Below are 13688 nucleotides of genomic sequence, written 5' to 3'. Positions count from 1 at the left end.
TTCTGCTTTAGAGTCATCAAACAGGACTGAATTTAAGGGAATCCACTAAAATTAGGAGCAGCTAATACCAGGACTACAAACTACAGATCGTACAGAAGGCTTTAGGTGTATGAAACAAACAGTGTACTGTTTGTGGAAGCTGAGTCACTTGGAGAATTGACAAACTCTTGATGGGGTTCTTGGATCATTAAATTACTAAAAGCTGGATGAGCAAGATAGACGTTAGGCCTCTTCTCATCTGTAAGCTGTCTGTTTTAATTATCTTAATATATGCCCCTAAAGTTGGATTAAACAAAGAACTCCTACAATGATTCTAAAACATTAAATCTCCTTTTTTTAAAACTTTTTGGTCCCTTAGTCATAAAGATGGTAAAATAAGCCGCATCCCCAAACTAATGATTTCACATTCATCTTCATAAATATAGAAAATAGCTATTTAACTTCTTTACACATTTTCTGTTATTTAAATGAAATCTTCAATCTAAACAGTGGTATGCTTTTTTTTAATAAAACTCAATTTTTTGCAATGCAATTTGTCCATTTTTTTTAATACCATGGTTCATTACTTTCTTACTAAAGGAATAAGATTAATGCAGAAAGGAAAACAGAGTAAGGGGCCTGTACATTGTAGTACTTGTGCCCTTCAAGAAAGGCATATAAATAGCAAAGCTCCCAGCTAGCTGGGGAGCTGGAAAAAGGAGCATTGCTGCTGAGGGCGGTGGAGAGGGGTGGGGAACGATCGTTGGCATTAGAGGATGAGTAATTAAGAGTAATTAAGAATTAGGTGAGGAGGTGGAGGAGACCTGGGATTTAGGAGCCTACGTCAGAATGACCATTGAGCAGTGACCAAGTTTAGAGAGATGGAAGCAGCTGCAGCAGTATGCTGGAGGTATGTGGAACATGAACACAAACACTGCAACAGACAACAGAAACCCACCACAATGATCACAGTTTGCATTGGTTTATGCAGTGTAAATGTCATTGATTTGATCATTCATGCTAATTTCTATTTCATTTGTTACTCAATTGCCAGCTTGACCAGGGAGCAAGACGAACAAATATCCAACAATCTATTTCTCAAATCCTTTTCTTGGTATTTGGTAATGACATAAACTTTATAGAAAAAAAAATAAATTAAACACAAATATGGGTATTATCAGCGCTATCTCTTTAAATTGGTTCCTGTGTAAATGTGTGCATTTCTGGATTTATACCATGTGGGAAATTAGTGTACACGATGAATAGTATAGGGTAATACCCAAATCAGCCATTTATAGAACTAAGAATATATACATTGCACATTCTTCTTCTCAACATTGACATAAAATTAATTTAATTTGCTATGAAATTTTCCTTACCAGGCTCTTTTTAATTTTATTGTTTTCTCTTTTCCACATACAAAATTCATTTTTCAGTATTCATATTTTTGCTGAGCACCTTACACATACAGTAGATTACAGCCTCTTTATAAAAGATAACTACTGTACGTACAGGACCTCTACTGTATAGTAGCTACAGTATATAACTTTATCTGTGTCCTCTGTAGACATTTGCATTTTATGTTATTGGGTTGTTTCCATTTTCAGCATACTGCAACAGCCGACTTTGGGTGCTTTTCCCTCCCTAGACCACTAATAGAGGATCCTGGAGAACTTCCCCTCTGATTAATTACTATTTACTGATGTAGCTTCATTTTGGAAGCTTCTGATATTTTTACCCCTCAAGATAAATAATGCAAAGATGATGTCTGATGATGCAGGTTTTACAACAAATTAACCATATATAGTATTTGCCTTATGGCCTTAAAAATGAATGCCCTCACAAGTGGCACACTTTCTTTTCAGATAACGCGTAATGTAATTCTACCAAAAAGGGCTAAAATTGACTTTGCTGGTTCTTTCAACAATAATTATCCTTACTTGTAAGTACGTATTTCAAAGGAAGAAAGTTTCAGTTATAACGTTCACTCATTGAAATGTGACGCTCAGAGCTTGTTTTATTAAAATCAATCATTTTGAAAGCAGTGGAATTTTTTGTGTTCATACAGTATAACTAATATTTCTAAATCTTTACTTGGTAAGTAGTGAGAGTCCCTTAGATTCACTGCTGGTAATTCTTGTGAGAAGGACAAGCCTGTCCAAGCTGAGGGGAGGCTGTGCTGGGTCTATGTTGATTACTTGTTGAGGTGTTGGTGCCCCGCTGTACTGAATCATGTCTTGACAGCCCATGCCTCTTTTCCCCTGACTGAGCTGCGGTTCGACGGACAGATTCCAACATGAACGACCCACAAAGGTTAATTAGTTGAAAGGAAAGCATAAGATGAAAATGTTACACTGGAGGATGGGTATTGTGTTCAAGCCCATAAACAATTAACCTTCATGAGTTTGTGTAGGAGAGGCGTGGGAAACCACAGGGGAGAAAGAGAGAGAGGAGAGATTGGGGCTGAGAACGACTGATAGCGTAGAGATGGAATGAAATAAGCCCTATTAAAATGTTTTTGCACCTTTTTAATTAGATTTACAGGGGAAAATTTATGCCTGTCATTCTCTGTATGTAAACCCTGGTATTTGTTTTCTGAATTCAGTGCAATTTAAGTAATTTAAGTTCAATTTTGTAATTCACGTTTCCATTTACTTGATCAAAATGATGATAAGCCAAGTACATTTTACTATAGAGCAATGTGCTTAATGTTTAGTTGTTCGTATCGCATATAAAAATGAGCCAATGGAGAGATATATTATTAAGTGCAGTATTAGAGCAGAAACTGAATAATTTTATAAAAGATTTAACTTAAAATCCAAAACTGTTTTTCTTAGAAGGAGCACTTTTAGACATTGCATTTGTAATATTTTAACTGTGTTTGAATAGAACAAATGAAGGTGTTAATCTCACAATATGGTAAAAGGTCACAAATCACTATGTGTCTGCTTTGAGTGGAGAGCCTGCACTTACTAAATTATGCAATTGGATTTTGATTTCATTAGGCATGCAACTGATGAAATGAACAAAGGGCAATTTTTCATTCATGTGAGAAGAGTGGCCCTGTCTTCATTCATTGGCTCCCAAGATCTAAAAAGCTTTCCATGAGCAAGAGAAGAAAAAGTAGCGAGAGAGAGAGACGGTGTGTCTGAGGGTGAATGTGTGTGTGTGTAAGACAGTGCACGTCTGTCGGAGTCCTTATTTAATTCTTCTGACAAGTCTTTCCTGGCAGATTTTAAATATTATTATCCTGTTAACGTGCATTCAGTTGTGTCACTGATGACAGATACATTATATCAAAGTATTAATGACCCCCATCAGTTTTGATCAGCGGCACATGAGAGAGGCTTTGAGCTCCAGTTGCTTGAAGTGACTTGGGGTTCTTTGCCCTGTACTGTAAAACGCTTTGCTTTGGTGGTAAAGCCTGACCTTGCACTGGCTGAGCTCTCTATATTATTACACAGCTCGTGACTCTTCAGCAGAACGACCTGATGTGTTTTATAGAGTCTCGCAGACTCCCGGTGGCACTGGGGTCGCGGATTACACGCCGCAGCCTCCGATGATGTGAGCACCACATTAGCATTAATGCTTCATTATCCCCCCACTTGTACATAATAGCAACAACTCGATGGAGGGGTCAGGCAGCGTCACGCCTCATCAACTCCTGACGAAAAAATCTCCTGTCCCCCTTGCTGCCTCTGCTGAGCCTCCAGAAGAGCTTTTTTTCTGTTCTTCCAGATACAAAAAAACCCACATTTGTGCAGGGCTTGTATATTTGTGCCGTTTTTTTAATACTTCTCTTTTGTTGTATATTATTTATGTTTTGCTCCAGCTACTAATGTTTATTGCCATGCCTAGAGGTTTTTGAAATGGTTGTTGGTTTGGAGGTAGAAAACCTAGTGGTGGGGGAGAAGTTGCTTTTTGTCCCTTTTTGCAAGCATGTTGAAGATGCTTATTTTCTGTGGGTTTTGGCATTCCGTGCCATCGTCCTTATAAGAAGGTTTAAGAGAGATTGTTCATTTTCCTCAGAAGAATGTAAGAAACAGTCACTTGTTTCTCCTATTTCTTGATGTGTTTTAAAGTTTTAAAATTAAATGTGAGAAACGGATATCCTGAAACAGTTTTGGATTTTTAAAATATATTTCATTTAAAATATAGTTTTTAGGTTTCAATTTTAAGTGTTTGAGCAAGAGCCCCCTTCTAATATAATTATTAAAAATGGTAGAAATCATTCCCTAATACAGATTTTTTTCACATTTTTTTAATCCCAATTTCTGTAGACAGATTTTAAATCTTTAGGAGAAAGCAGACGTGCTGTATATGTTTTTATTTGTGTTAAAATGTTTATTTTGTTCACTAATGCTTTTCTGCTAAGCAGATAAAACAATCCGTTCTACAAACCTTAAACATATGTTACATGGTGTATATTATGACAATTGCAAAATCTGCAATACTTCACCGTATGCTTTTAACATAGAGTGTTAAAAGACCGCTTACTAGAATATTTAGAAAAAAAAGTGTCTTGCATTCATGGCACTTTCTTTTGCTTTGAGGAGCTCTTTGTATCCTATTGCTGTTTTATGTAAAACACAATTGCACAAGTGTGTTAATGTATCAATGTGTACAATCCTGGAGTGCATTAGATTAATATAAACAACCTACACAATTGTGTCTCATAAAAAAACAGGAAACCTTTTGCGCTCTGTTGCTGCCTAGCCCAGCAGTATTAAATTGTGCATGCCGACTTCATAAGCACTCTGCACATCCGTTCAATTGATAAAAGTGGCATGTAAAAGATGATAAAGTCAGACAGCGGTACACTGATGTTAACATCTGATTATTTCACTTACTGTAATTACATTATCTGCTCTTTTATGCAGAATTATTCTCTGAGGACTAATTGATGGATCCATGTTTAATTCATTAATCATTAGCATCAAATTTGACAATTACGATCTGAGATGATTGTGGAATATCAAAAGCAGTCAGGGCAGTTTTTTTTTCCTCCTGCCGAAGGAGAAGGATGCTATGCTGCATGTTGCTAGTTATTTGAAACACTTTTTGAGCTTTTGCTTATTTTTCACTGGAAATGTACAAAATATTTAAGCATTAAAAAATGGAGGCAGGGAGAGATTCATCATCGATTACAACCTGCCTTTTGAAAAGGCCAAGCCAGAGGGGAAGACTTATCATCCTTTAATCTTGCAGCTCTACATGTATGACATGTATGTGTTTTTTATTATACATTGTTACCCACATCTTTATCATTCAGTAATAAAGATGGAAAGGTTGCCAGTTCAAATCCTGTGGTTGGCAGAAGAATCCTACTCTGTTGGGCACCTGAGCAAGGCCCTTAACCCCAGCTGCTCCAGGGGCACTGTATAAATGGCTGACCTTGCACTCTGACCCCAAGCTTCTCTCCCTGTCTGTGTGCCTGTGGGTCTCAGGGAGAGCAAGTTGGGGTATGCGAAAAAGACAAATTCCCAATGCATATACAAAGAATTGTATATGGCCATTAAAGTGATCTTCTATCTTATAGCTTCAGGAACTATATGGTTCTGGAGGTCAGTGTGTGGCACTTGTCCAAGGTCCACCGTTCAGTCCCCTTCTAAACCCATTGAGCAAGGCTCAATCTCTACAATATGGCTCTGCAGCTCTGTGCTGTGCTGTGATCATCACCATCTTGAACTTGACGCCAGGCATGGGCTCAATGTCTATTATTGGTTGCTTTGAATAAGATTTGCATGTGGCTTTATTAACAGTGACGAATCTGGTTTTATTTTCAGTGATGTAAGTGATGTTGATGCAATGCATTATCTACCATGGGCATCGTTCAGAGAAGTTTAAATAATCTTATATGTGACACTGTCATCACATTTGTATTCACTGCTGAATAAAAGCTACTTTCATTAATTATTCTGTTTTATGTAAGCCAACCAGAAAGAAGTATACAAAGAAAAAGTGTCAAATTCATAAAGTGTTGGCATGCCATGTTGCTTGACGCATTCTTTACAAATGTAAACTAATGAAGAGGTTCGAGACTTGATAAATGGCATTCCAAATGCAAGATTTGCAATACCTTTTTAGCAAAGAAAGTCAGCAACCGATGTGTGCATTGCTTGCAGTTTGAAATATAAATGAAAAGCAAATACATCCCTAATCAAATACATCGAGGCCTTTACTCCCTTACATTGCTCCGTTAACAGTATACACCTTCTATACACATACTGTACAGAGTAAATGGAGCCAACTTGCTGTTAGTTCCCACGTCATTCACTTTGCACTTTCTTTTTCATCATTTACTGATTCCACCACTAGGCACTTGAGATTCTTTGTTCCTGACTGGTTGTGGGTCCACATTGTACACCTGAAGGTGTGAGGAATTGCAGGATTAATCATTGTTTTGTCAATATGTGAGGGACTTTGAAGCATGGTAATATCTCTGAGATTCTTGTTTTTAACCTCTTTTAAAAACAATTCAAAGATTCAAAAATACTTTTAAACCTGGAAAATTGAATGACAAAAGAGCACAAGCTATATGAGGTATATTTTACATATCTAAACAAATATATGTATTAATGAAGCAACCCCACTGTTAAACAAATTTGCTGCTGTTCCATTTTAATGGTGTTCATTAAATGTTAGAAATGAGCATTTTGTTCCCATTATGAGAACAAGAACTGCATTTATCATGGAGTTTTCATGGTGATTCCCATCCTTCCCTTCCTGATCAAGTGTGTTCCTCTGAATGTTGTGTGCATGTTGCCTCTCTCTCTGCATTGCGGAAGAAGTGCTGTCTAGTTTACTCCTCAGTTCCAGTGCTTTCCAAACGACTGTACATTTTTAACATTTGTATAAAAAATGAATTACATTATTTTTTTGACACCAGAGTCTCTGCTTTAATGATTTGCAAACAGGGGGAAATTTGTGATGATTGCTGTATTTTGAACTCCTTCACAGTTGCACAGTTCTGTGAAATAGCTTTCAAAAATGTCACTTTGGTAATATAAAAATTGGTGCTATTGCCTTTTAATTTATTTTCCTGTTGAAAGTTTATTATGAATGACTTCAGACTGCCTTTTTTAAAAATGGTTTCTAGTCTTGTTTGCAAGAGAACTATTGCTAGGGCATTTTGTCTTAAAAAGTTTAAATGTGACCCTCCCCAGATTTGATGACTTATTGGAGCAGGTTGAATGAATGATGAAAAACAGCAATAATATATCTCCAAAACTTGGGATTTTTATTGCATCTTAGTTTTAATTTGTAGCTATATGTTAAAACAAAGACAAAACACTACATTTTTTGCTCAGTTATTGACTTTCAATGCACCTTGTCGAAAATTAAATGTATTATCGGTAGAGTAAAAGATTGTTGCTAATAGCTAATGATTTCTCCAGCATATGATAAGGCAAGTCAAAACACTATTATAACTAAAAAGAAGATACTGTTCTCAGTGTATGAAATAAAAATTGTACATGTAGTAGTTTGTTGTAAGAAGTCTTAATGTAGGTTGTTTACAGTATTGTACAGAGTAAATAAGTGTACACTTGAAAATGATGGCACATTCATATTTCTCAAGGTCAATGCTTAATGGAATAAAAGTTCATAATGAGCTGCTGTTAGCAATTAGTGTTGGATTATTTTTACAGTATGCCATCATTTATTTTGTTGTTTAAAAAAACCTTTGTTTTCCGATCTTTCCATCGTAAAAGATCTAATGATTGGTAAAGCAAGCTGCATGAGAACTTTTCTGCCCTAGTAAGGCAACCAGTTTGCCAGTAAAAATTGGTTCACTGGAAACATTAGTCCATTGGAAAGCTCACCATATCTCTGAGGTTGTTAGAGAGTCAGTTCAATAATTAAGCAATAAAATGGCACCCTTAACTAAAAGAAAATGTGATACTGTACATCTGGGTCCAAAACATCTACCTTTCTGTCTGTAGTTTGGTATGTAAAGAATGGTAAAAAGGATAGTGTCACTACATTCCGGTAATTTCATATTGGGGTTAGTGAAACCCCATGTGGCATCTAATTATTAAAATATTTTATATTGTTTATTTTTTACGACATTAAATAAGGACCAATTTCTCAGCACATCCAAAATTTTACCAACCAGATCCAGCACTTTTAATTTTGATATAAATACTCCACGTAACATTGCCAGAATTATCAAATTAATTTTGCATTTGTTTTCTCCAGTAACATATAGTACACTTTCAGGATAAAAATAAAGTATTATCTTTTAAATAGCTGATTTATTTAAATAATAATCCAAAAATAGTGTAGCCAATTTCTAGTACAAATAAAGCTTTACTGTAACTTAAACACTGGAAACGGTGAAATCAAAGAGGGATTTGACTAAAGAAGAGATAGGTTGGAATTAGAAATATGTAACAGTAGTAATGTTTAAAATGTACAATCTATGAGATAAACCTTAATTACAGCATCCTATACAATTTTATTCAGAACATTAAATTAAGAATGGCCATAATTCTGACATTAATTACAATTGCAGGCAGGTTAAATGCATGTCCCTTCAGTACTAATAATTCTTAAGAGTTCAAAATCTAAGAAAGTACTGGTAGTCAACTTAAGTATCGGTTTCAAGATAAAGCAGGCCCAAAGAAAAAAAAAAGTTTAGGCCTGAAGATAAGTATTATATTATTTGCTCAAAGCATTGGGAATACACCATCCAGTTTTGATGTTGTCTTTCTGGGATTCAAAAAGAAACAAACTAATTTATATATTCAGATTGATCAGATAATAACCGTTGCGCAAAGTGGGCTGTCATTCATGACAGTCAAACTTGTGGAAAAAAACAGTTTGTCAAGAAATGTCAGGTTTCTTAATCCTTATTAAGAGTTTCTCTTCATCCTTATTGTTACTAATGAACCGTGTTTAATTCTAATTTTAAGAGCAAAATTTGTTGTTTTTTTAACATTTGTTTAAATGCCTAAAGTTTGATCCTTCTCATTTGTAGTGGTGTCTGGGGGAGAGAACTGTGTGTGAGGTGGTTTTCATGTCATGGTTAGGATTGTCTGTTATATCAAATTAAGATTTTTGTTTTTATTACTGAAGGATACATCTAGGGATTTAATGGGCAGGTAACAAGAAAATTGGGCCCATCCTGCTTGTCTGGACAATAGTTTGCTGAAGGGTCCAGTCGCCTTATGAACATTTATTTTAGTTAAAATTATATATTATTTACTACAGAGCAGTTTAGATTTCACTTGAATATGGTCAGTAATTCTGCATTTTACCTAAAGAGGTACAGTTGAATGAGCAGTTATTGAATAACACAGCAGTGAAAATGTGCTTTGTTTTGTCTTTTGGTTTAAGGGTTTACTGGGTATTTAAAATGATGGATAATAATTAATAGTGACACAACCGTCACTGCTGGATCCTTCAAGTTATTTTCTTTCTTCAAACTTTAAGACTTGTATTGGATGCCATTCTTTCTGCCAGAGAAAGTGAGCTGCTCCCCCTGCGTGTGAGTGTGGGGCTATAGCGGTGAGCTCTGATTCGGGAGCGTTGATTTACAGAAAGCTTTCCCAGCGTGGCAGCCTGGCACGTCTGCCTCCCTCACTGTTTTAGAGCAAGTCCCCCGATGGGAATCGAAAGATTAATTTTCTCTGGCCCAACAGGATAATTACTGATACTAATTAGACATAATTACTCGAATTTGATACACTTATTACTCGTGGTAATGGGTAGGAAGCATTATCTTAACAAGAGTGAATGCCATTTCAGATAAAGTACAGTATACACTGATAAAGACAATATGTATACAGTAACTAATTCAAATGAAAATGTTTTTTTTTTTTTACTTGGGCAAATGTCTGGTTGCACAACAATGTATTTTAATTGGGTTGTCCCCACCATGAAAATAATTTCATTTTTAATGTTTTATTTTTTTTATTATTTATACCTCTGTCAAAGATGGTGAAAGCTAAATTTACATGGCTTCTATGGGTTTTTCTTTTATATTGAGCTAGATAGATAAAATACAGTAACGAAACAGTGCTACAATTAATACCTAAATAAACACTATTAAATCTTGGATTTCATCCAACTGAAATTACTGTTAATTACTCTCTTTTGTTATAAAGTGGTCTATTATAATAATGCCCTAGGAGAATATCTGCCTTTTTGAACAAGAGATTAACATTCTAGTAAAAGTCTTTTTGATATGTTATATTAAAATGATACTTTCAATATGCATCTTTTTAAATTAAGCATTACATTTAAGTATTAATAATATAATACCTAGTGTAATGTTATTTTAGGCATTAATATTTTTGCCGAAATATGTAAATCTATATTCTACATGTAGTAGCTATATTTATTGTTGTAGTATGTGAAGAGTGTTTAAAATTTTTCACTAATAATTAAGAGGGACGATTCTTTCTTAACCTGCAACAATCAGATTGATTTCCTTTGGATAATAACTGTTGAAGTAGGGCCATGCCTAGAATATTTTGTTAAAAAAGTAAAGAATGATATGGGTACACTCTTATCTTTAAGGTACACTTATGGAAGATCAGCCTCTGCTTAATTTACATTTAGATGCATTCAAGTTTTGTTGGGAATTTACAAGTCATTGTGAAACATATGGAAAACAACTTAAGCCATCAGTTATATTTTTGGTTTTGCTTTATGAAAAATCAAGTTTATAAACATAAGCATATTCCCTGAATATCCTGCAGTTTTCTAAATAACACATAGTAGGTGGGATATAAAATTAGGTCTGTATGTGACCAGAACAGTTGTTTAATTATCAGAAATGATTTTGGTATATTACCGTTTTAGCCAGGAATCATGAGTGCACCCCTCTGAGTAATTAGAGAGACTGGGAACAGTAGAGTCACACCCTTAATTTTAGGGAATACTGCAAATAGTGAACTCATAAGAGCATTTACAAAAACAAAAAGACTTACAGTATATGTCTAAGGAAGTGATCATCGACTTGCATGTCTCATAATTGCAAACGATTACTTGATTTGTAAGGATTGATGATTACTGTGAAATGCTGTCAGTTTTAAGCCTAGTTAGATTTAAAGTGCATGTTTTCAAATAATTTCCAATTAATAATAACCTTGTATTATTGATCATTGCATCAATTATAATGATTCTCATTTATAATTTTCTATTGACTTTTTTAACACATTATTCTTAATACCATCATATATTTTCCAAATAATGTAATGGACAATCAATATAATTGTTTTATCTATTAGTGATCCTGCTATTGATCTGACCTTTTATCAATTTAGGCCCTAGTGAAGAGATTCAAAGTTTGATTCATTTGTTCATACATAATTAATGCACAGTTAAGAAGTGAAGCATAGAATCTGGCTTGTTTCTGCATATTCTCAAATTGAAACAGGAATGAGGACTGTCATTTCTTCTTTGCTAAGGAGCAGAGTACTGAATCAAGTATGTCTGTTGTGATGAATATGCTTTGTGTACAGTTCGTTCCATATCATAATGGAATAAAGGTGGAAATGTTCTCGAGAACTGTAATTCTTTTCACAGAAAGAGGAGTGAGGGGTTTCGTGTGCGTTAAATGAATTAATAAGGGTTGGGAAGGCAGCAGGGTGTAAAGTGTCCATGGCGCTGCTGATTGGGAAACATCGAGTCTGTTAGTAGATGCTGGGAGAGATGGATGTGCCAGTCAGAGGGCTGAGGCAAGATAATTACCGTTCGGAGTGTATCTTGTTAATTAAGGGCTAATTAGACACAGAGTCAGAGGAAGGGTTTACACATGTAGTGGGGAAGATGAACATGAAAAAGGCAGTGGCAGCATTGTAATACAGAAAGACGCAGGATCAGGGAGGGAGGGAGCCCATGCAGAACTGATGAAAACCATCCAACAGTTAAAAATGCCAACTTCATCTCCCAACTTGGATATGCCACACACTATACAGCATACACTTTGTTTTGCTTGTTTACTCCATCAGGCTTATCTTGTACTGTGTCTGCTCATTTTGTTTTTTACTAAAACCAATTCAGAGACTTGCCTTATAATATGCAGGCCTATTGAAACATCTTATTTTGTTCATGTTGTCTATTGATTTTATCAAATGCAGTTACATTTACATGATCACGGTTGCAATTTAAAACATAAATCGCAAAAGGCTTTATTGTATTTGCCTTAACATGGAATATAATTAATTGGAGATTAGAGCCATTTCTGTTTAGTTTAGTTTGAGTATGACTTCCAAATGAGTCAAACAGAGCAACAGAGGAAATATTACACATTGTAATGTTATGTTATTTATTGTTTAATGATTTAATGAATCAAGACTGGTTTTGAAAGGTACAGTGTGATGCAGGTTTTTGATGCAGATTTTATTCGTATTTTAAAATAGATTAATTTAAGGTTAATTTTAGTTTAACTATCCCCTTCTCCCCAGGAAATATACTGTTTTTTTAAATGGTTCAATGACATTGCTGTGTATGTGGTGAATTAATATTTCTTTTTAATGGAGGTTTTCATGGAGGTTAGACTATCTTTAAAAAGGAATGCATTTTCACTTGAGTCATTTTTTTTCTGTTTTTGATGGAAACGTTCTATAAAAGACGTGGAGGCGTTTTGTTTTTCAGAACAAGATGTTCAGTCTGGGTGAATGGAATAGAGATCTGTCTCTTGGTCACTCTTGTTTCTCCTCTTTCTCCCAGGTGCCCCTCACTCCAACAGCAGCGGGTCCCTGCAGTCCGAGCGCTCAGTCAGTGGGATCAACCTGGTGGCCTTCAGCTCCAAGCCCGATGGAATGCACCAGCGCTCTTTCTCTGTGTCTAGTGCTGACCAATGGAATGAGGCCGTCATCAATACCAGTGTCAGCACCGGGGCTGGTAAGATATGGGTTTGCCATCAGTGCCACCTTAGTCATCTCTTCATGCCTCATTTCCGTTATTATTTGTTTTTCGTGTTCCTCTTTTTAGACAATTTTATCACTGACAATTGCATTTTAGTTTTATTTTAATCTTTTATTGACTTTATCACCTCCTCCCTACAGTGCCCTTTTTTGTTCAGTTTTCCTCCTCTTAAACTTGTGCTTTCAAGGTGTGATTTTTTTTCTCAGCTTTTAAAATAAATTTGAGAGTGCTTTAACTTTTTTATTCATAATCTGTTTAATTGTCAAAACTATTTGTTGATGCTTCCCACTACTAGAAAGATTATCAATAATCTGAGCAGTGTGAGACACAAGATTGAGCCCTTTGACTGTTTCTAGTCTTCACTAGAAGCAAGGACATTACAGCAATTAAGAGACTGGGAAAAAATATATATGCTAAAAAGAACTTTGATTACATCTGCAAATGTAAAGTTCTAGATATAAGGCAGCTTTTTCTAGACATCGTGACTGTAACCACCAGTTCATTGGTATAATTCAAGAGCCATCAGCAGTTGCACTATTTTATATCTGAGGAATTACAGACATAGTGACTTTCCTGCTCTGGAGTCAGCCATTCAAAAGTTTAAAACCAGAATGACATTACTTGTATATTTCTGTAGGGTTAAAAATATCTAAGAAGCTACCTTACAAGAAGGTAAAATAAAATTAACTCTCGGTAATATTATTTTACTAATAAATAAGAAATAGATTTATCAGAGAATTAGAAATGGATATTACACTGGCAAGGATGAAGCGGCTATTATGACCACTATGATGAAGATGACGATGGTTGTTATTATTAGATATGCACAA

General features: G+C 35.2%; 1 protein-coding gene across 3 annotated transcripts in view; it reads left to right on the top strand.

The window, feature by feature from the left end:
- Positions 1-13688, top strand: part of agap3 (ArfGAP with GTPase domain, ankyrin repeat and PH domain 3) — a 274086-nt gene that overhangs the window by 200197 nt on the left and 60201 nt on the right. For all 3 annotated transcript variants that reach the window (XM_006634186.3, XM_015354212.2, XM_015354211.2), the window contains exon 12: positions 12661-12834. In XM_006634186.3, coding sequence (XP_006634249.1) covers positions 12661-12834 — 174 coding nt within the window. The remainder of the gene's footprint in view (positions 1-12660; positions 12835-13688) is intronic.

Source organism: Lepisosteus oculatus, chromosome 6 (assembly GCF_040954835.1).
Source record: "Lepisosteus oculatus isolate fLepOcu1 chromosome 6, fLepOcu1.hap2, whole genome shotgun sequence".
NCBI classification, from domain to species: domain Eukaryota; kingdom Metazoa; phylum Chordata; class Actinopteri; order Semionotiformes; family Lepisosteidae; genus Lepisosteus; species Lepisosteus oculatus.
Note: the sequence above shows the minus strand (reverse complement) of the source record. Positions and strands in the feature narration are given on the sequence as shown.